Source organism: Myodes glareolus, chromosome 19, assembly GCF_982192425.1.
Source record: "Myodes glareolus chromosome 19, mMyoGla1.1, whole genome shotgun sequence".
In the NCBI taxonomy this organism is placed as follows: domain Eukaryota; kingdom Metazoa; phylum Chordata; class Mammalia; order Rodentia; family Cricetidae; genus Myodes; species Myodes glareolus.
The window spans coordinates 63642965-63668773 of NC_142044.1; the positions used below are offsets into that span (position 1 = coordinate 63642965).

General features: G+C 48.9%; 2 protein-coding genes across 4 annotated transcripts in view; both read left to right on the forward strand.

The window, feature by feature from the left end:
* The first annotated feature begins 1492 nt into the window (after positions 1 to 1492).
* Cela1 (chymotrypsin like elastase 1) lies at positions 1493 to 19008 on the forward strand. Of its 3 annotated transcripts, none has more exons than XM_085678595.2 (8): positions 1493 to 1637; positions 2289 to 2371; positions 4707 to 4807; positions 6242 to 6367; positions 7749 to 7885; positions 9157 to 9302; positions 14277 to 14426; positions 18853 to 19008. In XM_085678595.2, exons 1-8 carry the CDS (start codon positions 1598 to 1600, stop codon positions 18856 to 18858), a joined length of 789 nt encoding a protein of 262 aa, XP_085534721.2. In that variant the 5' UTR covers positions 1493 to 1597; the 3' UTR covers positions 18859 to 19008. The 3 variants fall into 3 exon arrangements, 2 of the variants coding, with proteins under 2 accessions (XP_085534721.2, XP_048302311.2); XM_048446354.3 differs by lacking the exon at positions 18853 to 19008 and adding an exon at positions 14878 to 15233 and having other exon boundaries at positions 1498 to 1637; XR_014997912.2 differs by lacking the exons at positions 1493 to 1637; positions 2289 to 2371; positions 4707 to 4807; ... (2 more) ...; positions 9157 to 9302; positions 18853 to 19008 and adding an exon at positions 10419 to 10618 and having other exon boundaries at positions 14277 to 14412.
* Positions 19009 to 19412: 404 nt separating this feature from the next.
* Bin2 (bridging integrator 2) overlaps positions 19413 to 25809 on the forward strand; it is a 28636-nt gene continuing 22239 nt past the window's right edge. The window contains exon 1 of the mRNA XM_048446313.3: positions 19413 to 19583. Coding sequence (XP_048302270.3) covers positions 19428 to 19583 — 156 coding nt within the window. The 5' untranslated portion in view covers positions 19413 to 19427. The remainder of the gene's footprint in view (positions 19584 to 25809) is intronic.

The window sequence follows — 25809 nt, forward strand, 5'->3', positions numbered from 1 at the left end:
CTCTGGCAGCTCAACCCTCTCCGTGAGATCACCTCTGTTTTTAGATGCTGGAGGCCGATTGCAGAAGGAGCGTCCTGGACATCCACCACCCTGAAGGCCCAGGGGACAGACTGCAGAGCCCTCAAGTGCCTTCCTCTCCCAGCCCCGCAGCCCCCAAGCCTGGACTCTGAGGTGCATCGGAGGACCCTAGGGGAGTCATGGCAGCTTCCAGGCTCTGCTGCACTGCTGCTCCCGTCACCGCGCTGACCATGGTCGCCTTGGGCCCAGCTGGGGCACACTGGCCTCTGACCTTCTTCTTCTTTCTCTTCTAGCCCCTCCTCCTGTGCACCCTCTGCCGTCCGTCCTCACGATCCTTATTCTCCCCGTCCTGAAGGTCCCTCTTTCATCTTGTCCACATTCTCTCGTCCTGAGAGCTCTGTGGCTTTCCTGAGCCTTCCCAAATCGGTCTCTCTCCATAGTGTCTTCTTTGCTTTGCTCCTGGGCTCAAGCCTATATCCGTGTGCTGGGAACAAGTCCCATCTCCCTGTTTGGACACAGAGAAGCTGCTGTGTCTGTTCCCCTCGGTTTTCCCCAGTCCCCCGGTCCCTACAGACACAGGACAGGTCTCTGCATTCTAGTTCCGCAGTGTGCTGTGGGGCAGTGTGAACGATGACAGGGCTTCTGACCATGCGCTGACGTCTGGAAGAAAAGCAATCCTCATTCTTTGTCTGATTTTTTTTTTTTTTTGAGACAGGGTTTCTCTGTAGCTCTGGAGCCTGTTCTGGAACTAGCTCTGTAGACCAGGCTGGCCTTGAACTCACAGAGATCCACCTGCCTCTTCCTCCTGAGTGCTGGGATTAAAGGCGTGCACTACCATGGCTCAAATTTTTTATTATCACATTTACCTACTTACATATTTATGTTGTGTGTGTGTGTATATGTGTGTATATATGTATGTATGTGTGTGCATGTGTGTGTATGTGTGCGTGCATGTGTATATATATATATATATGTTTGTATGTGTGTATGTGTGTGCATGCATGTGTGTAGTGTATGTGTGTGTATATGTGTATGTGTGTGTGCATGTGTGTATGTGAATGTGTTTATATATGCATGTGTGTATGCATGTGTGTCTATATATGTGTATGTGCCTATATGTGTGTGTGCATCTGTGTATGTGCATGTGTATGTGTGTGTGTGTGTGTGTGTGTGTGTGTGTGTGTGTGTGTGGAGATCAGAGGATAACTTGTAAGATTCCATTCACTTCTACCATGTCAGTTCTAGGGACTGAGCTGGGGTCAGCAGTGTGGTGGCAAAGGCTGTTAACCCTCTCAGCCATTTCTATGGCATTCTCTCCATCTTACTTCTCAAAAAAAAAAAAAAAGATTTTCTGGATGCTTTTCAACTGAAACAGGTTAACTGAGCTCTGTCTTTGAAGAGCAGATAACCGAGTTGACTTGAACACTTTCCATTTGGACTGCCATGCCACCTGTGCTTTCCCGCCCGCTACCCACAGCCCTGCCCAGCTGGCAGCAGGAAGGTCAGCAAAGCTGCTGATAAGAGGGTATAAAGAGGGCTTGGCTCATGGCAAGGGGCAGTGGGCTACCCTCTCGGCAACATGTTGCGCTTCCTGGTGCTCGCCTCCCTGGTCCTGTACGGTAAGTGGATCCTTTGGCCTGAGTTCTGAGGGAGGGGGGACTTGAACAGCAGGGTCAGAAAGTCTCTAAGCCCAGACCAGCTCTCTATCTCAGAGGAAGGTGGAAAGCTACGCCTAGCAGAGACCTAACTCTCCTGGAGCAAAAGACGAGCAAGATTGAGGAGCACTGCCTGACTGGCCACGCAGGACTGAGGGGTACCGATTGGTCACGCAGGTGCCTGCTAGGTGTCAGGTACCTGAGCCAAAAAGTATAAAGAAGCCCCTTGGGGGGTTCCCCACCATCCCTCCTAACTGCTGTCAGTAGCTCCTGGAGAATCCCACCAAAGCATAGGAGAGGTTTCCTCAAGCTGAAGGGTGACCTTGAGGCAGGAAGAGCAGGCGTCTGTGGGCCTTTAACCTGGTGATTTGGGAAAGGTCTTTCCCTGCCAGTCAGAGTTCTTACACATCCCAAAGAAAGAAGGGGCTTGGGCTCCGTTTTCAAAAGAGGCAGAAGGGGTGCAGACAACTTAGGGCTGGGCCCCTGGGCCTGTTTCAGAAGGGCTGTGAATTTGCAGACAAAGCTAACAGTCTTCACAGCCCAGCTGCCGCTCCCTGCCCCCGCCCGGCTGCCCCCACGCTGAGTCATCAGTGTCTTTTCTTCTGCCCCACAAAGGACACAGCACCCAGGACTTTCCAGAAACTAATGCACGGGTGGTCGGAGGGGCTGAGGCCCAGAGGAACTCTTGGCCATCTCAGGTGGGTGTTTCCCCCTGCCCAGGATTTTACCCAAACAAGAGATAATAATGTGTACCCCCCCCCAAATTATTTCACACGTCTATCGTGTTTATCCTCAGCAGCTCACTTGCTGTCTAATTCTGATTTTTAAATATGTGTGGGGCCAAACTAAGATGGAACTCTAATTGCAAAAGACTTGGGGGAGGAGACTTATATACCAGTGTCCTGGGCGCGTGCGTGCGTGCATGTGTGTGAGAGAGAGAGAGAGAAAGAGAGAGAGAGAGAAAGAGAGACAGACAGACAGACAGACAGACACAGAAAGTGCCGAGTTCCACCCCACAGCTAGAGCATTCCGCCATGTTTGTGGTCGGGCCTCCCATGCTTCTGCCACTGCACTGAGTACTCTAAGCTAGTGCCAACCCCTCGCTCTCTCACTGACCCCTCGAAAATCCCTCTCACTCTTCTGTCTCCACCTCCCACCTCACCACAGGAGTGCTGGGAATCACAGGTGCTCACCATCCAGGCTTCAGTTTGCTGTATGAGACGGGTTCTCGTCATGGGTCCTGGCCGGCCTGGAACTGGTAGTGTAGACCAGGCTGACCTCAAACTCAGAGAACCTTCCTGCCTCTGTCTCCCAAGTGCTGAGATGAACACACCGGTTTCTTTCCTTGCTTCCTTCCTTCCTTGCTTCTTTCCTTCTTTCCTCCTTTCTTTCTTCCTTCCTTTCTTCCTTCCTTCCTTCTTTCCTTCCTTCCTTCCCTCCCTCTTTCCTTCTTTCTTTCTTTCTTTCTTTCTTTCTTTCTTTCTTTCTTTCTTTCTTTCTTATAATCTTTGGGGGGAGGTATATTTTATCTATCTATCTATCTATCTATCTATCTATCTATTTCTTTATTTATTTTTGTTTGTTTATGTTGTTTATATTGAGCTATATATTTTCTTCACTCCCTTCTTCCCTGCCTCTCCCCTCCCCTTCTATCATCTCCCATGGTCCCCATGCCCCAAATTTGCTCAGGAAATCTTGTCTTTTTCTATTTCCCATGTAGATTAGATCCTCATTGTTGTCTAGGTTCTCTGAGATTGTGAATTATAGACTAGTTTTTCTTTGCTTTATATATAAAAGCCACTTATGAGTGAGAATGTATGATATTTGTATTTCTGGGTCTGGGTTACCTCATTCAATATGATGTTTTCTAGATCCATTCATTTACCCACAAATTTCAAGATGTCATTATTTTTTTCTGCTGTGTAGTACTCCATTGTGTAAATGTACCACATTTTCCTTATCCATTCTTCAGTCAAGGGGCATTTAGGTTGTTCCCAGGTTCTGGCTATGACAAACAAAGCTGCTATGAACATAGTTGAGTACATGTCCTTGGAACACACCAGTGTCTTACAAGGGTTTCAAGGATTTATACCCAGGCCATCAGGCATAGCAAGTGATTTACTTGTGACCCAAACTTCATTCCTTCCTTCTGTAATATGAGGGTTTGAACCCAGGACTCCATTCGTGCATGGCAAATGTTCTTCCTCTGAGTTACATGCTTACCCCACAAGCTGTTGTTATTCCTGCGATGGCCTGTGTGATACTGCTACAGACTATGTGCCAGGTGGACCCAAAAGGCTCCACACGCCCTAAAACACACGCGCACCCACCACTCCACAGTGTAAGGCTAACATGCCAAAAACACAGAGGTGTGAAGTTTCTTTGGCTAATGTTTTCATAGCCTTAACAGGACACTTGCGCCTGACTCACTGCAGCTATGAATACATAGAGCAGGCATGCTAGCTGCCTGACAGCCACACTTCCAGAGGAATCACCGCAAGTACAATTAGATTTAATTTACATCAATCTGAACCCAATTCTCAGAAGTAGATCTATTGTGTAATATGAGAAAGCACAAACTGATTACAAAGAAAAAAACAAAAAAAGAATATTCCATTGGCATGTCTAATTACTCCCTGATGGGCAAGGCCAGGGTACTTCTAGAAGACACTGAAGGGAGGACCTTGGAGACCTGAACCTGCAGGGCTTGAGTGAAGGAGAAATGCCGGCTCCCTTTGGAACGGAGATGAGGGAAGAACCGGAGTTCTATGCCCACGGGCGGCAACATTCCATTGGAGAGGGGCATGAGGCGCTTGCCGCGCCTTTACTTTCCCATGTGCGTGTAGCAAATGTCACCAAACGGTAGAGACTCTTTTCAGCTGACCCCAGAAGCAAGGCATTCCACATAGCCTCTTCCAGCAGTCTGGAGCAATGGGGCAGGGGTGGGGTGGGGGTGGGGAGCTGGTTTGCTATGAATGATGTCAAGAGTCTTAGAAGGGGTGACTCCAGCCCCCCTGCTTTCTTCTTTCCTAGATTTCCCTCCAGTACCGCGATGGAGGCTTATGGTACCACACCTGTGGAGGGACCCTCATCCGGCGAAGCTGGGTGATGACAGCTGCTCACTGTGTGGACAGGTGAGGGCAGAAGCGACCGCCCCTTTGGAAGACTATAGAACTTGGACTTCTCCAGACAGGACTAGCAATGGGCCATCATTGAGCCCGTGTGTTTGGGGGTCATGGAAGGGACAGTATAAAGTACATGTTTTGGAGTCCAGCAGGTTCAGATTCAAATCTCATTCCAGCATCTTCTGGCGGTGTGACCTCTGCTCTCCCAGTCCCTCTGAAGCGGGAAAATAGTGCTGACAGCTGAGGAAATACTTAAACGTTGACTTGCCATCTGAGGGCTGGTCCTAGGGACAAGCGAAGTTTTCTTTTTAAAAAGTTAGAATGTATTGTTACTATAATTATTTTTATTTTTGTTGCTGTGTGTGTGGATGTGTGTGTGTGTGTGTGTGTGTGTGTGTGTGTGCATGATCAGGGGCACACGACATGATATACATACAGAGGTCAGAAGACAGCCTTGTGGAGTTGATTTTCCTGTCTCAGGCATAGAAGTCTGATTGCCATACTTGTGCAGCAAACACCTTTATCCATTGAACCATCCCGCCTGTCCAGTTCCCAGATCTGAGCAGATATTACAGTCACATGGGAAGCAGCAATTGGTGGGCCCACTCTGCAGAGCTCTCATATGGCAAGTTCTGGGTGAAACCTGATGATTGTATTTCAGTGGGGGACATGCATGCGTGTACGAGTGTTTAGAGGTGTGTGATTGCCCATATGCGCATCTGCGAGATCAGAGATCAACATCAGGAAATCTTAATCACTTATTCACTTTATTTTTTGAAAGAGCCACTCATTGAACCTGGAACTTGATATTTTTGCTAGGCTGGGCCAAGAGGCCCTGGGACACATCTGCCAGTGCTGAGGTCAGAGGTATCTCCTCATGTTTGCACAGTGGCCTTTTTCCCGCTAAGCCATCTTCCCAGACCCTGACAAGTTTCCAAGTATGCTAACAGTGCTGGTCCAGAACACACTTTAGGAGGTACCGGTCTAGACAGTGTACAGTGATGAACATTTGTAACCCTGGTACAAGAGGCTGAGACAGGAGGATTGAGGGTTTGAAGCCAGCCTGGGATGAGACAGTGTCTAAACCAACACCACCACCACCACACACACATACACACTTACAAACATACATACAAACATGCGTGTGTGTGTAAAACCTCTAGGTTTATCTCCCCACAGCTGGGTGTTGTCGAGTACCATCATATTCAACCTGCACTGCTGACTTCGTGAGCTGAAAATGTGCAGGGATTGTACTTTCTGCTGCCACCAGTCGATAATTCAGGGAATGAGGGGGGATGGCTGTATTCTCACCTTCCAAGACGTTTGCCCTCCTCTGTCTAGGCCAGATAAGCTGAGCTCCTGGCCCAAAGTGAGCTGTCACCCACCTTCTTCCTTTTCTCGAAGGGAGAAAGAGATTCCTCAGGCTTCCTTCTCTCTCCCCAGCCAGATGACCTTCCGTGTGGCCGTTGGAGATCACAACCTGAGCCAGAACGATGGCACCGAGCAGTTCATGAGTGTGCAGAAGGTTGTGGTGCACCCCAGCTGGAACAGGAACAACGTGGCTGCAGGGTATGGCAGGAGGCTAAGCTGTGGGTATGCAAGAGGCTAAGCTGCAGGGTATGCATGAGCTAAGCTGGCCTGGGCTGGGGCAGGGGCTGCCTCACCCCTGGGTCTCTGTTTTCTTCACTTGCTCTCCTGGGGGCACAGAGGGATGGCTGAAACTTTGTGTGTGGCTTCTGTGGCCTGGTCTTGTTGAGTAGTGGGTGGAGCCTGGGAGAGAGCCCCTCGTCCTGCAGCAGGCAGTGTGCTGGCTTCTCAGCCAGGAGCACGTGGACCTAGGTACCTGCAGAGTTATGGGTTTTTCTCTTTTGGGTGAGGATTTTCTGTTTTGATGCCTCTGTTTTTCTGGGGGTCGGTATTTTGGTTTGGTTTTGATATTTTGAGACAGTCTCTCACATAACTCAAGCTGACCTTGAACTCACTGTGTAGCCAAGGTTGCCACCCTGACTCCCAAGTGCTGGATTCCAGGAGCATAGTACCACACGGTGCTTCGTCTGGTCCTTGCTATTTATTCACCTTATGGGATACACTTCATGTGTACAAGAAAATCTTGCTTGGTTTTTGGCTTGGCTTTGGTGTAGGAGAAGGAACCCAGATCCTTGAACATACCAGGCAAGGAAATTTCTTCAGGTGTGTTGTAAAGTTTTGGAAAGCCAATCTTTAACGTGGTGGCTGGGGTGCTGCCCTCAGTGGGGCAGTCTTCTAAGGTGAACGCTTGAGAGGCTAAGGCAAGATGATCAAGAGTTCAAAGTCAGTGTCAGCTGCGTAGCTAGAACAAAGACAGTCTGGGATCAAAAAGACCCAGGCTCTAAAACATCTAACCCCTGTCTGCCAAAAAATGGGGACATAATTCAATGGTAAAGTGCCTGCCTGACATGATTATGGCTGTAGTTGAAGCCACACCACTAGAGAAAAACTTGTGGTCACAGAAGGGGTTGTACCTGTTTGAGAACTCTATAGCCAAGACCACACCACCTGCTTTTTTACCATTCTGGCTGTCCACCCACCTAGGTTGCAAAGCAGAGCCAGGCTGCAATTCCAACATCCTACCAACAGGTGCTGCTGTTACACACCTAATGTACCGCAGCTCAACAGCTTCCAAGTTTGTCCCCTCCTTTAAGGGTGTGTGTGTGTGTGTGTGTGTGTGTGTGTCTGTCTGTCTGTCTGTCTGTCTGTCTGTCTGTGTGCCTGTGTGTGTCTGTGTATGTTTGTGTGTGTGTCTATGTTTGTGTGTGTCTGTGTCTGCATGTGTTCACATGTGTGCAGGACCAGAAGTCATCAGATGGCACAGAACTGGAGTTTCCGGCATCTGATGTGGTACTTGGAGCAGGACTTGGATCCTCTGAACCGCAGACCTACTGTGAGTAAGACACCTCCTCTCCTCCTGCAGCTATGACATCGCCCTGCTGCGCTTGGCCCAGAGTGTTACACTCAATAACTATGTCCAGCTGGGTGTTCTGCCCCAGGAGGGAACCACGCTGGCTAACAATACTCCCTGCTACATCACAGGCTGGGGGAAAACCAAAAGTAAGTCATGCACAGTTCCACCACACACCACTGAGATTTTGATGAAACCGCTGTGCTCCTAGGGGCTCCTTTTTCTGTGGCCCTAGACATTTATAGCTAAGACCAACAGCTTAGGGAACCACAGATCAAATCACTGATACAGCTGAGCCAGAGGTCACGGACTTGTATAGCTGGCTAGGAACGTGGGAACACTAAGGACAACCCAGAAGCCTGGCAGCCGCAAGGCGGGAATGCGGTTCCTGGAGAAGAGTCAAGGCCTTACCTGAGCACAGTCTATTGGGAAAGCCAGGGGCAGACACAGACAGACTTCTAATCCAGCGCTCAATTCTTGTAATAGCACTGTGGTTCCATACCAGGAAAGGACTCTAAGGACCTACAGAAATAGCATCAGACACAAGGGCTTTCAAGACTCAAAAGAGTCAGGTAAAGGAAAACTGTACCAAGCTCTTTTAAAAATGATTCATCTTTATTGTTTTTAACTACGTGTACATGTGCGTGTCTGCGCGTGTAGGAAGTGCAGAGTTCAGAAGAGGGTGTTTGCCCAGACCGGTGCTGAGAACTGAACTCAGGTCCTCTGCAAGAGCAGTAAGGGCTCTTAACCACTGAGTCATCTCTCCAGCCCTAAACTCAGCTCTTACGAGAAGGAAATGAACCAGCTGTGGCACAGGCCTCTGGTCTTAGCACTCGCAGACACAGGTGGCCCTCTGTGAGATCAAGGTCAGCCTGTCCCACATAGTGAGTTCCAGAACAGCTATGGCTACATAATGAGACCCTGTAGAAGAAAGAAGAGGAGGAGGAAGAGGAGGAGGAGAAAGAAGAGAGAAAGGGCAATAAGATACTAGCTACCGGAGAGGCTGCAGCAGGGGGCCTGGGAGTCTGAGGCCTGCCTGGGCATTGCAATGAGGCTGCATTCCAGAAAATGAAAGGAGAGGAGGGGGAAGAGAGGGCCTGGTGGCCCCAATGCCTCTTCTGCTCTGCCCTGCTCTGTTCTGTGGGTGTGTGCAGCAGAACAGGCAGAATTTATGGAGACCATGCTATTGCTTAGCTAATTTATCCATGGACAGAAACAAGCAAAAGCAGGCCTGGGGGTCAGTGCCTGGGAACAGTGAACCTGTGGCTGCCATCTACAGAGGAGAGGGGGGATCCATGACCTGCCACAAGCAGAGAGGAGCCAGCCCCAAGTTTAGGTAACCAGATCTTGGAAAGGCTTGGTAAGATATGAAAGGAAGAGTCCTCCCCTGTGCTGACTTCCAGTGTGACATCCCATTCAGCCAATGGGCAGGTGTCTCAGACCCTGCAGCAGGCGTACCTGCCCAGCGTGGACTATGCCATCTGCTCCAGCTCCTCTTACTGGGGCTCCACGGTGAAGAGGACCATGGTGTGTGCTGGTGGAGATGGGATCCGCTCAGGATGCCAGGTGAGTGCACACAGGTGTGAGCCCCTTTTGACACTCTGCCTTTTGCTCACCCTCAGTTCCTCGCCTGTTCTTGCAGTCACAGAATCTCAAAGTGGGAAGGAATAGGGAAATACCTTGCTCAATATCCTTACCTCAAAAGCTGCACTGTGGCCTGACACACCTGTGTTTGTGTGCGTGTGTTCTTTAGAAGTTACTTGTGATCTAAATCCTTTTAAGCACGGGAACCTGCACTAAGTAGTTTTATAATCTTTTTTATACAATGCAGAGAATTCTCTGCTTAGATAAGATCAACCCACAATAAATCATACGATAGTTGCTCAGTGCAGTTCAACCTGTGTCCGTTTGCGTGTCTCTCACGTGCAGGAACTGTGCTGGGTGTTAGGAACGCAGGGAGGATTAAACAATAACAGGCGAAAGTCAAGGGCAGTGTGGCGTGCTGGCACTGTGGACCCGAGGGTGCTGTTGTCCCAGTGTGACTAAACCAAAGACAGTGAGTGACACAGAGACCCGCGGACCGTCACCGCCTGTCTGCCAGTCAGGAAAGACCTACCTGGTGAAAAACCGGGGCTGCCACATCAAAGGAAGGATTGGGCTTACAGGACCAGGAGGAGTCTCAGTCTTTCCCTAGCTAGAGTGAGCTAGGATCAGAGGCTCCCAAGTCATACCCAGCCTCCTACCTGGTTGTGCATGGCTGTTGAGCTGTTGTTGGCTATGGTAGAACCTTTGGAGATGGCTAGAGAAACCCAAAGGATACTCTCTCAACTGTGAGCACAGTGGCAGGAGCACAGAGTCCCGATTCCATCGGTGTCCACTTCCACGCCCGTCTATAATCTTAGCACTTGGGAGGGAGAGGATGGGGGCTCAGAACACCAAAATCATCTTGGGCTACAAAATCAGGTCAAGGCCAGCATGGGATACATGAGATGCTATCTTGAAAACAGAAATAAAATAAAATAAAATAAAATAAAATAAAATAAAATAAAATAAAATAATAAAGCTTGGGAGAGAAAGCCAGGTGAGATGCCCTTAGGAACAAATGTGATCCCTCATCCCAAGGAAAAGTGGCAGAATAAGAAAGAGTAGTGGGTTGGGAAAGACCAACAAGAACAGAAAGGCTTGAGTGTTTCCGGGATGGGTGGAGAATAGAGAACACACCCAGATCCAAGAAAGGGCGTAGACAAAAGAGATAAACATGCAGTAAGATCTATAAACTGGGGGAGTCTGACAGGTCATCTCATAGCTGGAGCTGCGGTGGATGACAACTCTTTGTCCCTCAAGAGTCTCTGTAGATGGTGAGGGCAGAGCACAATTGACAGGTAAGGGTGAAAGACATTCTTCAGGGAATGTGGGTCTTGCTTCAGAGCCATGGATGAGGGAGAGGGACAGACCCACCAGAGACAGAAGTCATGGAAAATGGATCTTTCAATGGGAAGAAAACTGTGAGTGGCTATGGGCAGAGGGGAAGTGTCCTGGAGACCCAGAAGAATAATGGACAGCCATGATCCCAGTAAGGAAGGGAGGGATGGAAGCCAGAGCCCAGGTGGAGCTAGCTCTAACGGGGGGGGGGGGGGGGGGGGGGGCTGGAGGCGATGGGTGTCCCCTGCCCGTGAACAGGTTTGCAGGCAGGTCTTGTGTTTTATTGCTTCTGGTTACTCATGAACTAGGAAGTCAGTTTGAGTACAGAAAATGAAGGCAAAAAGGTTGCACGTACCTAGGATAATTACGTGAGCGGGAAAGGGTTGTCCTTCCAGGCCGTGAGGCTGGCACAGGCTGTATTCCCTCTCTCTCTCTCAGACCCAGTTAAAGGGGGGATGGGTTCATTCCCAGCTGGGTTTCCTCCTATCCTGGCAACAGCACAGGAGTGCGGTTTGATTTCAAGGTTCAGCTTTGTGGAAGAGGAAGGGAAGTCTGCAGGAGGCCGGTGTGCTGGTTACAACAGGACAAAAGGATCAAAGGATTTTGTGAGCCCAAAGAACTATAGGAGGTCAAGTGGCCATTGCTGTTCCAATTTTCACTGTTAAAACTTAAACACTATGATATTGGCCGTGGTGGCGCACGCCTTTAATCCTGCACTGGGAAGGCAGAGGCAGGTGGTCATCAGGGTTCAAGGCCAACCAGGGTACACAGTAAGACCCTGTCTCAAAATAAAAACAAACGATAATAACAAGACCTTAAAGGCGAGGCAGACTAGTGCACAATGCGCCCTCTCCTAGGTCCCCGCTCATTCCTCAAGTCCAGCCTTCCCCCAACAAATTTGCGCGCCTCTGCTCCCAGAGGCCTTCAGTTCTGAAGAACTGAGCATTTTATTTCTCCACACGGATAAGTCTTTGTGACAAATGTGTCTCTGGATCCTTTCTTACTGCAGAGCCCCCTGATAGAGGGCCTTTGAGGTTTACACAGTCCTAAGTGAGTCCCCTTCTAGGATCCGTGGTTCTCTGGCTTCAGTCTGTACATCCACACTGGGTTCTTTCGCAGCTTCCAGAACTTCTGACCCAAATCTCCAGCCACACCCTCCCTCTTGTCGAGCTCGGTCTTTTATCTTGTCGTTTAGCATAAAGCGATAATATTATACATGCTCAATTCCCTGCCATTCATCAGTTCTGAAATATCCTCAAAAAATTGCTGGGGGTAGAGTGGAGAGATAACCGCCCCTACCTTCAGCCCCAAGGGACCTGATGTCCTCTTCTGACCTCTGTGGGCACCAGCGTGCACACAGCACACAGACAAAACCCTCTCACACATAAAGTAAATCCTAACTTTCCCCCCTTAATTTGTTAGGGTGTGTGTGAGTACAGTCGTCTAAAAACACTTTTTCTAAGTAGTCAGGGTTATAGTGAGGTCTTTGAAGAATTAGATCCAGTTTGAATTTTTTGGTCACTTTCCCTAGTTCTTTGTGTGTATTTATCCGCGTGTGCAAGTGTGTGTGTTGGGGCAAGGGGCGGCCTGGAGCGCCGTTCTTCAGGCTCTGTCTACCTTTGTGTTTGAGAAGAGGTCTCTTACTACCCCATAATTCACAAAAGAGGTTAGGGTCCAGGATCTGCCTGCCTTGATCTCCCCAGCTCGGGGATTACAAGGGGCTTTATTTTCTTTGTTTAAATCTGGATTCTGGGGATCAAATTTGGGCCTCCGTGCTTGCTTTAGCCACCCTACAAACTGAGCTATCTACCCATTCTCTTTTTAAGTTTAATTTTTATTGATGCTAAGTGTATTGCTTGCTTGTGTTGGCAAGTGAGACTATGAGGCTCAGTAGTGAACAGTGGGGAAGATCTAGAACAGTCTTTCACTGTATTCACGCCATCCCTCCCCAGAGGCACTCTATATAGTGCAACTCACTATTCACTATTCACTGGAACTCACTATGTAACTCAAAAAGGCCTCAAACTCACAGATGCCTAAATTCTAAGATTACAGGCATGTGCCACCATGTCCAGCTCAGGTAATCTTTTGAACTCTGCCTCCATATCTTAAATATATTAGTATACATTTATATACATACACACACACTTCAGGGTTAGAAAGATGACTCCGTCATTAAGTATGCTTCTTGCACCTCCAGAGAACCAGAGTTCAGACCCAACACCTATATCAGGGGGCTTACCAGCTGCACTCAGTTATAACTTCAGATCCAGGGGCCAGACTCTCTCTGGCCTCCCTCGGTACCCACACACACATACCCATGATTGAAAATTAAAAGTAAATTCAGTCAGGTGGTGGTGGTGTATGCCTTTAATTCCAGCACTCTGGAGGCAGAGACAGGCAGATCTCTGTGAGTTCAAGGCCAGCTTGGTCTACAGAGAGAGTTCCAGGGCCTATCCTGTCTTGAAAATAAATAAGGAGAGAGAGAGAGAGAGAGAGAGAGAGAGAGAGAGAGAGAGAGAGAGAGAGAGGAAGAAGAAGAAGAAGAAGAAGAAGAAGAAGAAGAAGAAGAAGAAGAAGAAGAGAAGAAGAAGAAGAAGAAAAGAAGAAGAAGAGAAGAAGAAGAAGAAGAAGAAGAAGAAGAAGAAGAAGAAGAAGAAGAAGAAGAAGAAGAAGAAGCAGAAGAAGAAGGGAAGGGAGAAGGAAGGAAGGAAGGAAGGAAGGAAGGAAGGAAGGAAGGAAGGAAAAGAAACTTAAAAGTAAATTCTGCCAGGCAAGAATTAATTAAAAATAAGTGCATGTATGGCACTGTGGACATATCGGCCCTTACAGAGACCAGAAAGGGCACAGATTCCCTGGAACCACAGTTATGGACAGTTGAAAGTCACAATGTGGGTGCTGGGAACAGAACTGGGGTTCTCTGCAGGAGCAGCAAGTGTTCTTAACTACTGGGTCATCTCTCTAGTCCCTCAAAGCCCTGTTTAAAGCAAGAGAGGGGTTGTGGGGGTGGGGCAGGAAGGAAGGGCAAAGTGAGGGAGTGTGTGCTTAGCCTGTGTGAAGCCACGGCGTCCATTTCCAGTTCGGCCTGCACAGGCAGCAGCAAGCGTTCTAGCCTGCCTGCACGCTGGCTCAGCAGGCCTGGCAACCTGAGTTCAGTCCTCAGAACCCATGTGGAAGGAGAGAGCTAAAACTGCAGCTCGCCCCTATTCCCACCGTGGAAACCAGTGGGATCTCCACTTCCTTTGCACCTGCACAAAGGAAGTCTCTCCTCCCTTTCTAAACATGCGTTCTACACACACACACACACACACACACACACACACACACCCCGCAGCTGCAGCACTCATTCACGTCCTGCCTCAGTTCATGGTTTCAGGACTCGTTTCAATCCCCTACTTTTGAGGTCAATGTCTTATTGTTATCTTTCCTCCACACAGTGGTGCATAGAACTTTAAGCTGTTATTGATTTTTAAGTGTGTGGCGTGTGTGTGTGTGTATGTGTGTGTGCATGTGTGTGCATGTGTATATATGCACGTGTGTGTCTTCGTGTGTGTACCTGGGTGCATAGGTGGGCAGGAGGTGAGCTGCTGTTTTAGAATTCTGTTCCTCTTCTGACAGGGTGACTCTGGAGGTCCCCTCCACTGCTTGGTGAACGGCCAGTACTCTGTGCACGGAGTGACGAACTTTGTGTCCAGCCTGGGCTGTAAAGTCTCCAGGAAGCCCACAGTCTTCACACGAGTCTCTGCTTACATCTCCTGGATGAATACTGTGAGTTCCCGAGAATAATTCCCTGGCGATAAAGCACTGGCTGGGTTAGGCAGGAAAACCCAGGCTGGGGAAGCTGTTGTCACTCCCCCCCCCACCCCCCAGGAGCTCCTCAGCCAGAGTTCCCCTTCACACACCTCACCATGCGTTTATAGTTTATTCTAACCTGAACCAAGCACACACGTGACTGAATCAAAGTCAAGGGCGGGGCTGCAGAAAAACCTGCACTGCATGCGCCCCCCTCTCCCTTAAGTGCTCCCTAATTTTCACTTAGGAAAGGGGTCTTAGCAGATGATGCTGCCTAGCCGTCCTAGTAGTGGGCCACACAGCGTGTCACTGTGCCTTCCAGCCACCAGACACATTCTGGAGCCTTGCTCTGTAATCTTGGCGGAGGCCCTGAGGAAAGCCAGTGGAAGAGGTGACTGATTGAGAACATAACTGTCTTTTCCTTCAGGTCATGGCCTCCAACTGAACACTTTCCTGAGTCCATTGGCTTTCCCAAGGTGGTTCTTAGCTCTGTAATAAGACTTGACTTCAGCAAGAAGGAGGCAGGGTCGGGGTCACCACTCAGTGGTAGAGCACTTGTTTAACTTGCCAGGCCCTGGGTTCATCCTCAGTACGGGGGTGGGGGGTGGGGTGGGGAAGGGGATGGAGGAGTGCTGGGGGCGCTCAGCCATAGAGGGTTCCTCTAGCGTGCATGAAGCCCTGGGTTGGGTCGCCAGCACCTGGGGCAAAGGAGGGGGTGTGATGAAACAGTGTGAGCCTGTTGAACCAGATACAGAAAGGCAAATAAAACGGAATGAATTATCATAGTGTGTGCTTGCATTTATAATTAAGTACCCTACAGAAAATCCACTTATAGGTCCTAAGATGAGTTTCACCACGTCATGGTCTGGTTCCCCCTTTGCTCTGTATTTGGAACAAGTGCTAACTCCAAGCTCCTGGACGACAGGACCTTCAGGATGCCCTAGAAGTGGGATTAGGAGATCAGGTGCCAGCCAACTAAGGGAGCAGCAATAGAGCAGGGCGGGGAGGGAGAAGAACAGGTACTAAATAAAGAAAGGAAAGGGGGAGAGGAAGGGGGAGGCCAGAGAGGAAGAGGCAACCATTCAGGGCTGGCGTTAAGCATGAATCAGCACTTCATGGAGACTAAAATAGAGCTCTATAAACCACACACAACTGGGAAGCTGATAACTCTGTTCTGTCCTGGCCAGGGTACAGGGTGTCAAGAATGGGCTAGGAAAAACAAAGGGGGAACCGAAAGAAGACATTCGGGTGGAGGAGAACAGCTTTCAGAGCAATCACTAAAGAGCAGACAGGACTGGGGGAGTGGACAGCACAGCAGGGGAACTGGCTGAGCCTCCTGCCAGCAGCAGGGAGACAGCATTGGCACCAGTAGGCCACAGTCCCCAATCCCCTCCTTCGGAACCCCGCAAAGGTAAAGCTGGAAGCAGACTTAGTTTATTAAACAGAGGCGAGGGGTCACATGCCTTAGACATGTGCACACGTAAGTGGAAGACAATGCCCATCCAAGTGTGGCTGAGCCTCTCAAAACACCTAGGCGTCCTTATAATGCCCAACTCCACATTTATATAACATATAATTATTGTATGGCTTTCTAAGATATATTGTTTAAAAGATGTAATTTACTCCACAATTTAAAGGTTAAACAAAGTCGGGTTGGAGAGATGGCTCAGCAGTTAAGAGCACCTGCTGCTTTCCTAGAGGACCCAAGTTCAGTTCCCAGCACCCACATGGCAGCTCACAACCACCTGAAACTCCAGCACCACAGGACCCAATACTGTCTCTGGCCTCTGGCCTTCACTCACACAGACATACATATAAAAAATAAAAATAAAACAAAGCTTTTTGAAAAGTAGACACATTTTTAAAATTAAAGCTTAAGCTAAAATATATGAACTGATTTACTCATTTTTCTTATGTGAAAGAATTTCATTTTGTACATGAAATTGTAAGGTGGTTTCATGAGTGTATTTCTGAGGTTGAGGGATGAGAATCCTAAGTCAGTTAAACTCAGGGTCACTATCTGCTTCTAAATAAGCATAGTTTGTTGTTAGTTGTATTCTCTCTTTCTCTCTTTGTCTCTCTCTCCTCTCTCTGTCTGTCTGTCTGACTGTCTGTCTGTCTTTTTGTCTTTCTGTCTGTCTCTCAGACATAGGGTCTCACATGTAGCCCTGAATGGCCTGGAATTCACTACACAGACCAAGCTAGACTCAATTCACAGAAATCTACCTACCTCTGCCTACTGGGTGCTGTTATTAATGCCTGGCCCATAGTTTGTTAACACCATTGTCTAGGTTCATTTGTCTTTAAAACTGTGAATGTTAGTGACTGATCTGTGCACATGAGTACATATCCTCTTGGACTTTAGTGGGTTCTGAGCCAACACGGGTGCTGGGAACTGAACTCAGGTTCTTGGCAAGAACACTATGCTCTTAATCAGTGAACCATCTCTGAATTTTGATTTGGTAAGCCATGTTGAAGTTTCTGGCTTTCAATCACATTCTGAAGTAAGGGACTTCTTTCCCTCTGTGTACCCTTAATTCTCTCTTTACTACTTCACCATTGTATTAGCAGAGCTGGTTACATCATGGTGTATATTATAATCTCTACATAGATGTGTATGCTGTGACCTCTGTATCACTGTGTATACTGTGTCCTCTACATCACTGTGTGTACGGTATCTCTACATCGCTGTGTGTACTGTGACCTCTAAATCACTGTGTATGCTGTGACTTCTACATCACTGTGTACACTGGACTGTAGTCAGGGTGTCTGAATTCCTGTCTTAATACCACCACAGAGGAGTTGGGGTAGCCTAAGAAAATTGTCAGTCTTTCCTGTTATAAGAAACAGTTCTGTGGGTTATTGTTTTGTTTGTTGTTGTTACTGTTGTTCTCTGTCAAAGGTAATTAGCACAACAAGGGCCCATATGCCTTAAAACAGCCCATGTGACTTGCTTGTTTGCACAACTCTTAGGCATTCCCAAGCTTGATCTTACTCTTTCCCTCAGCACCAACTAGTCGATTGCATCAGAGAGCTTCTCAGTCAGGCAGAGTGGTACACACTTGGAGTCCCTGTACTTGGAAGGCTGAAGAGGGATTGCCCAAGTTCTAGGCAGCATGGGCTACAGGTCCTGTCTCAAGCAAACACCAAGAAGGAATCGTTAGGACACTGCCGAAGTCCTGTGACATCCTGGGAGTGACTCGGGTATCAGGCTTGGGCTACTGATATCCTGGCTGCCATTGGCATCTTCTCCCAGCACCTCAGCAGGACCTATAGTCTCTGGATTTCTCCGCTCTTTCCTATTCTATATGAGGTACTTCCATTTTCTTAATCTACCTTTTTCAGGCCGTTACCAAAGCCAGCATCCATTCCCTAACCACCTATTGCTTGAAATTTTGTCTCCATCTCTATAAGTGAGCCAAGAACATTACTGGCTAATCATCCGATTGCAGATCCACCTCCACACTAAGCACCTTGAGACCGGGGTTGCCATTCATGCTCGGCTTCACCACGTACTGCAATGCCTGGCACACTGCTGCTCTTGAGTGCAGGGTCTTTTTAGCTGAAAGGAATGGAAAACAATGGCAGGCAATTGTTGGCATGCCTCCAGCTTCCCTCTGCATTCCACAGGAAGTCAACTATGACATCTTTTCCTTGAGGGAATTTACCAGCTCTCTTAGATTCAAGAATAAATGGTTACCCCAAACCTCGTATCCATCCATACCTTTAAGTTATTCCTTCTAAGTGATAGGGGGAACTTCCTGGAAGACCTAGAACCTAGAGAAACCATAGTAATCCCTGTAGCCCCACCCCAATTTACATAATCTAAAATCCTGTGTCTAAATTCCCATCCTGTGTTAGTCTAACGTACTGTGCTTTGACTGGAAATGCTTGCTCGCCATTGCCCACTTCCGGCTTCTACTGTACTCTCTCCTCAGCTCTTATTTATTTTTGCTTTTGGGAGACAGGGTCCTTCTGTGTGGCCCTGGCTGTCCTGAACTCACTTTGTAGACCATGTGGTCTCGAACTCACAGAGATCCACCTGCCTCTGCCTCTCAGGTGCTGGGATTAAAGGTGCGCGCCACACCTCCTGATCCCCCCTCAGTACATTATTAATGGCATCCCTTTTCCTGAGGACCCCACCTCTTTCCAGGGTTCCTTCCAAATTCAGATCTGGATTCTGCCCGCCTTCTGCGCGCTGTCCCTACAGTTTCCAGGTTTAGAGCCAACTAACTGCAGCCCAGACTGAGACACAGCCTCCCAGCATCAACACCGGTACAGCCCATGTGTGGGCTCTGGTCCTCACCGAGTGAGACCCAACCTGTTCTGTCTCCCGGTTCAGTTCTTTTCTGTTCAGCCTTTGGGAACCAGTGTTGAAGGGGCCATTCCTTCCTCACTGTAGGGCTAGCATCTCCAAGGGTCTTGTGCACCCACCGAAGTCCACCGTGAACAATCCCTTCCCAGTCAACTTCCTCAGAACGGCCCAGCTGCCCTCTCAGCTGCAAACGACCCTGTGGACGCCAGCCTGTAGCCTGGGAGTCACCTGAGCTGGACAGTGGCATGCTCCCGTGGTCCTCGGGGAGTGGACGGGAGTGTGCCCCCGTGGTCCTCGGGGAGTGGGCAGTGGCGTGCCCCCGTGGTCCTCAGGGAGTGAACAGGGGTGTGCCCCAGCCTCGGGAAGTGGACAGGAGTGTCCTCCAGTGGTCCTCCCAGGGAGTGGGCAGTGGCGTGTCCCAGTGGTCCTCGGGGAGTGGACAGGGGTGTGTCCCAGTGGTCCTCCCGGGGAGTGGGCAGGGGAGTGCCCCAGTGGTCCTCCCAGGGAGTGGGCAGGGGTGTGCCCCAGTGGCCCTCGGGGAGAGTGGGCAGGGGTGGGCCCCAGTGGCCCTCCCGGAGTGTGGACAGTGGTTCAGGCCGCCCAGGTCCAGCAGGCCGCAGGGAGGGTGTGAAGAAGGCCCGCCCTCTGGCCTGACGCAAGGCATGCTGGGAGGCCGCACTTCCTCTCAGGGGCCTCTAGAAACCACAGGATCGGGCAGCGCCCCCGCAGCCGGCAGGATGGCCGAGGGCAAGGCTGGTGGAGCCGCTGGCCTCTTCGCCAAACAGGTGCAGAAGAAGTTCAGCAGGGCCCAGGAGAAGGTAGGAGCCCGGCCTCAGCAGGGCGCCCGGGTCTGGGCTGAGGAGGAAGGGTCCTGTTGTCTGGAAACTGAGCGGGGAGTGAGCGTCCATGGACACTGGCCGATGTGGGAGAGAAGGAAGCAGCTGAGGAGACAGCTGTTGCTCAGGAGCCTTCTGCAGCCCTCAGCCTGACCCAGAAAAGACAGCAGGAAGGAACAAGTGGTAGTGGCCACCTGTGTCGCAGATTTTGACCTGGCCTTAAAGCAAGGAGGGTGTTTCACAGATGATGAATTAATTGGAGGTTCTTGCCCCCACAGTAAGTGACAGCGGCTGTGTTGCCAGTGAGTCGCCCCGCGCCGAGGACTAGAATAATCTACACAGTTCTCCTCACACCTGAGTGATGTTTAAACTGGTATACACGAAGCCAGTGGGCAAGAGCATAGAAAACCCATGGCTTCCTAGGCTGTACGCTGAGTTCAAGACCAGCCTGAGCTACAAAAGACTCTCTGTTGGGGTGAGGAGGAGCTGTGCACAGTAGCGAGTCCCTGCATCTTATGCCTTTCCTTGGGCCTTGCCGGTGATTCAAGGCCTCTGCGTGTGCTTCCTTAAACTGACATGTAACATGCCACCATTCATGCAGATTATGGGGACAGCCGGGCATGGTGGCACAGACCTTTAATTCCAGCACTCAGAGGCAGTGGCAGGCAGATCTCTGTGAGTTCAAGGTCATCCTGGTCTACAGCCAGGACTATGTGGAGAGATGCTGCCTAAAAAAGAAAAGAAAAGATTGTGAGGCTACTTTTCGCAATTTCTTGTTTGTTTTTTGAGAAAGGGTCTGAAATTGTAGCCCAGGCTGGTCTAGAATTCATGTTGCTCATCCTGCAACCCCAGTCTTCAAAGTTGCTGGGGTCGCAAGCTGAGCCGCCATTCTCACCGCTCTTCAGTTTGGGTGTTTCTGTTTTGTTTTTTTGAGACAGACTTTCTTGTACCCCTAAACTCACTATGATTTTGAATTTCCCAGCCCCCTGCCTCCCTCTAGCTCCCAAGTACTGGGGTTACAGGCATGTGCCAACACAGCTTATAGATGCTGGGGGTTGCACCCAGAGCTTTTTGTGAGCAAACCAAACACCCTGCGAGCTGAGTTCTATCCCAGCCCTTTCCCTTCACATTTTAAAGGTATTTTGATTTTACCATCTGGAGTGTTTTCTGTGCTAGACATCTGATAGATTCTAACCAGACATCTGATAGATTTGAGCACAGTGCTTGTGGGAGGGTCTAGTTACAAATAGGGTGACGGGAGCTCTCCTAGAGAAAGCTACACTGTGCAAAGCTAACAAAAGATAAAACCAAAAATCCTGCTCCATTAAGAGCTGGCGAATATGGCTCAGTGTTAGAGCACTTCCCTAGCGAGTAGGATCCTGGGCACCACAAAAGAGAAAAAATTTAAATTAAAGCCCCAGATACATCAGGTGCGTTTGCCAGGCTTCCTCTGGCCCATTGTCAGCACGATACCCTTGGATTTAGAGCTCTTTGTCTCCTTTAAACCTAGGCCCCCAACCTTCCATACATAATGTTCTGTCTTTGGCTTTTGGTCTCTCATCTATAAAATGGGAAGGTTGGTTTTCTCTATGAAACTCTATCTACCAAGACTCAGTTAAAAACAGAAGGTGACTCTGAACTTCAGAATCAAGCATTTCCTACATAGTTAGCACACTGTTCTTCCTGTCCTGGACCCTGGCAAGATAGGGAGAGGCACAAACTCACGTCTTCCCTGAGACCTCACAGCTAGACTGCACCTGAGAGGGGAGCTTGTGAGGTCATGGCTGGCTTAGGTGGACCCTGGTCTTAAAGGAGAAAGGGCCCGATGGGGAGAGCTAGAGACCTTGAGTCTTGGGAAGTTACTGAGAGAGAGCAAGATAACTCTCTCTTTAGAGAGAGAGAGAGAGCCAGTGAAGCAGACACTCTGGCTGACGAGGTGGCTCTAAGCTAAGTCTGATGGCCCCTCTGCCATCTGTGTGGCCCCAACCCTGCAGAGCCTGTCTGTGAAGGAGCTGATGGAAGGGGAAACGCTTTTACATAGGGCTCACGCTCCTCTGAAGGGGGAAGGCCTGCTGACTATTAAACACAATAGAAGAAAACATCCTTCCAGTTGTTTTCCAGTTCCCCCCGAATGCAGCACGAGCTGTATTTGTACAGTATGATCCATCCTCACATTGAGTCAACTGCTTCCCTGTGTGTGGTTTCTCTGTGGCCAACTGCTCAGTTCTCCCCGGAGCAAGGGCATTTTTAAAAACCACTCCTATGTTGTTCTTTTCTCTGTTAACATTTATTCAGCTTATATCCCCAAGAGTTTAATTTGTCAAATATTTGCAATAGATTCTTTTGTTCAGGGGGCTGACTAGGGAATTAAGAGGTGAATTAGAGGCACTCTTGTCTGCCGGAAGCTTCTAATCTACTTGTTTGCCTAAGATATGCACATCTGTGGGAACTTAGAGGGCAGAAGGATTGAGTGGAAGGTTTTCTAATAGTAGCTGAGTTTAAAATGGGAACTGTGGGTGGTCAGTAGTCCCTGCTCCACTCCTGTGAGTGTGAGAGCACCTTCCAGCTGAGGAAGGCTAGCATTGGCATGACCTGAGCTGTCAACCACTTTAGGCAGAATAGTGAGCAATGCAGCTGGAGCAGGAGAGTGGTGGGAGAGGAGCCTGAAAAACACAGGGCCTCTTAGGGAGAGCCTCCGGCTAGCGTGTGTCTGCTCACTTTCCTCAGAGTGTTCTTAGGGAGAGCCTCTGGCTAGCGTGTGTCTGCACACTTTCCTCAGAGTGCGGCAGATCCTTGCAGCCAAGACAAAGTCTGATAGCACTGCATACTGTCATTTAGCATTGGTTCCTACTCACACCACCTAAAATACAGGGGGCAGGGCTTCCTGGGGAGTTGGCTGTGGAGTTTTAAAGGTGTGTCCCTCCCACTCTACACAAAGGTTAGAAGACTAGGTCAGGTGATCCTGGAACACACTCCACCCACACTCACAAAGTGTCGCCATCTTGCCTCGTTTACTCGCTAGCCCTTACTTCAGCTCTCCAAGTATCTGAATTCTAACTTGTCAGCTGCCTGGCCAGACTAACTGGCAGAATTCTCAGGGCAGGATTTTAGGGATTGGTATCGTTAGCTTTCATTAGGAGTTGATCATAAAGTAGAATTTAGCCAGGTATAGTAGTATACACCTATAATCCCAGCCCTCAACAGGCTGGGACTGTTAGTTTGAGGCTAGCCTGGGCTACAAAGTGAGACTCTGTCTCAAACACTCAGACAGACACACACAGAGATTTCTCTTTCAGCAGACGTCTGCTGCATGTATGCACATCTTGTTCCGGCAAGGCTCTAAGAACGCCTCCAGTGCGGTCTGCGGCCCAGCACAGGCACCAGTTTCTGTAGCAACAAGTGACTTCAGGCCTAGAGAGATGATAAATATTTCCAGGTTATCTCTTTCGCCTTCTCCATTTAAGAGTTAATGGTGGGTCTATGGCCACACCGCCCTGAACACGCCCAGTCCCATCTGATCTAGTAAACTAAGCAGGATTCTTCCTGGTCAGTGCTTGGATGGGAGACTGCCTGGGAATACCAGGTGTTGTCTGTGTGACTGAGGCTATCCTAGAACTCACTCCATAGGCTAGGTTGGCCTTGAACTCAGAGATTCCCTCCCTCTCTGCCTCCCAAGTGCTGGAATTAAAGGTGGGAAGATTCTCAGCCTTCATACCCCATGAAACCTTATAGACTCGAGCCTTTAGTTGTCCTCTGCATTGGCTCTAAGCTGAGTTTTCTTGATTTCCACCCCCGCCTAAGAAATATTAAGTGGGCAAAGGAAGGGAGGAGTAGCGAGAAGGAAGTGAGAACCATGCCTACCACCACCAAGGTGGTTTTGCAACTTTCTGTTGTTGGGGAGGGGAAGGGTGCAGGGAGGGAGGAGTGATGAGTGAGGTGAGGTTAGAGACAAACAAAGACAGACACGCTGGAAGAAAAGGAAACACCTGCTATTATAGGCAAGGAAACAAAACTAGACCCAGCTACTGGGCATGGTGGTGGCGCCTTTAATCCCAGAACTCTGGAGGCACGCAGCAGATAGATCTCTGTGAGTTCAGATCTCTGAGTTTGAGACCAGCTTAATCTACATAGTGAGTTCTAGGACAGCCAGGCCTACATTAGTGAGACACTCTCAAAAAGATTAGAAAAAAAAAAAAACAGCAACAAAAACAAAACTAGACACAGCAGGCAGCTAGAGAAAACAGTCTATATACATAGTCTCTTTTAATCCCGCAGTAGCTTCAAGACAAAAGTATCTTTCACTGTGTATCCCTGGGCAGAACTATCTTATAGCCAGTCAACAGAAAGGCCACGGTATGAGTTACTATGTGGCTGCAGAAGCCTTGGTCTTAATCACCATGGAGAGAGCATGAGATGTGAGAGGCATTGAACTATTCCTCTCGCCATAAGACTGCAGACGTGGGTCAGGGTGTGCCAGAGCCTTCTGCACAGGCCTAGGCACACATCTCTGTGATTCAGATTTCTTTATAATGAGATCCTAGTTGACCAATCTCATTTCACTCCCTGCCACTCCCCAAATACACCCTGAATGAGACACACCCTCCCAGAAGGCTGCAAGAAGTTGCACACACCTAGATTTGTTGGTCAGAAATCCTTTCCCCTCCATGTTTATACTGTTCCAGTCTAGCAAAAGCCCTGTCTCCAGGCCCCCCCATGCACCGCCGTGGTCTCAGTCTGGCAAAGCCCCACATCCAGGCCCAGCCGTGCACCGCCGTGGTCTCAGTCTAGCAAAGCCCCACATCCACATCCAGGCCCAGCCGTGCACCGCCGTGGTCTCAGTCTAGCAAAGCCCCACATCCACATCCAGGCCCAGCCGTGCACCGCCGTGGTCTCAGTCTAGCAAAGCCCCACATCCACATCCAGTAGGAATCGCCTCCTTCCTACTAAAGTGACTAACTGGCCTCTTGCTGGATTCTGAGCTATAGAAAAAAGCAGAGTAAGTATCGAGGAGTGGAGATTTAGAAAAAAAAAACAGACGAATACAAAAAAAATTAAATAATAATAGAAAATCACGAAAATACCAAAGTGTCAAACACTTAGGAGTGAGTTATGAACTTGATTAATAGAATAAAGCAGGTAGAGATTAGTGTGAGAAAGGACTGAGCTGATGTTTTTTTATTTATCTATATTTGTTTTATAGTTGCATAGCAGACAAAGTAGAGAAGTCATTAGGGTATTCTAGAAAGGGAATGAAGTCTCTAACAACTAATAGTGGAGATTTCCAGAAATCTTAAAACAAACCAACAAAATAATAATAAAATATTAATAATAATAATAAATAATAAAAATAATAAAATGGTTGCGTAGTAAAGGCTGCCGAGAGCTGAAGCTTATGGAAGTACAGAGCACTAGGAACTGTCTCTATGCTGAAACTGCCAGTGGTGCCTCATGGTCACTATTACCTATTGGACACATCATGGGTGTCTAATGATGGGAGCAGAGGAATGAAGATCTATTAGAGGAACTGAAGCAGCGTTGTCAAGACCTATTGCAGAAGGACGAAGAAGAAAACAGTAAAGGCCGGGCCTCAGGCTGTGCCAATAAAACCAGAAAGAATAGGGTGGCACGGTGGGGGTTGGTGAGGAGGAAGAGGCAGAAGTCGAAAGTCCAAGATGGGGCTTTCAGAAGATTTGGTTCTTTCTTTTTTCATCGATCTAGCTATTGGGTATGTATGCAAGTGTGCATCACACGAGTGGAGGTCAGAGGACAGCTTTTGGGAGTCAGTTCTCTCCTTCCACCACGTGGATCCCAAGGGTCCAAGTCAGGTCATCCTCAGGCACATCCTTTACCCACTGAGCACCGCCCAGCCCCTCGTCCTTTCTTACTTCTCTACAGTCCTCTAAGATCAAGAGTCTTTCCTGTTTCCCATGACCTCTGAGACTGGAGTGACAGTTGACACTCGCGTTTCCTAGTTGGAAGATAGACATGGGTGCCATTCATTTCCAGCTGGGCTTGTATCAGAGTTTCTTAAGGTTTTCCACAGGGCCTTTATGAGGAGAGCCCCTTGCTAATCTCTCTGACTGCATCCATAGAGAAGAAAGGGTAGCAGTGGCTAGAAGAGGGAAACCTAATTTTAAAAAATCTTCATGGCTCACACTTTATTTCCTTCGTGGCTCACAGCATATTTCCTCAGTAATCTTGTTTTGGT

Bases quoted from the DNA above. Each gene is read 5' to 3' on its own strand.
- Cela1 (XM_048446354.3), top strand. From the start codon at position 1,598: ATGTTGCGCTTCCTGGTGCTCGCCTCCCTGGTCCTGTACG. The intron at 2,372-4,706 runs GTGGGTGTTTCC...CTTCTTTCCTAG, and splicing joins GGAACTCTTGGCCATCTCAG to ATTTCCCTCCAGTACCGCGA. The intron at 7,886-9,156 runs GTAAGTCATGCA...CATCCCATTCAG, and splicing joins AGGCTGGGGGAAAACCAAAA to CCAATGGGCAGGTGTCTCAG.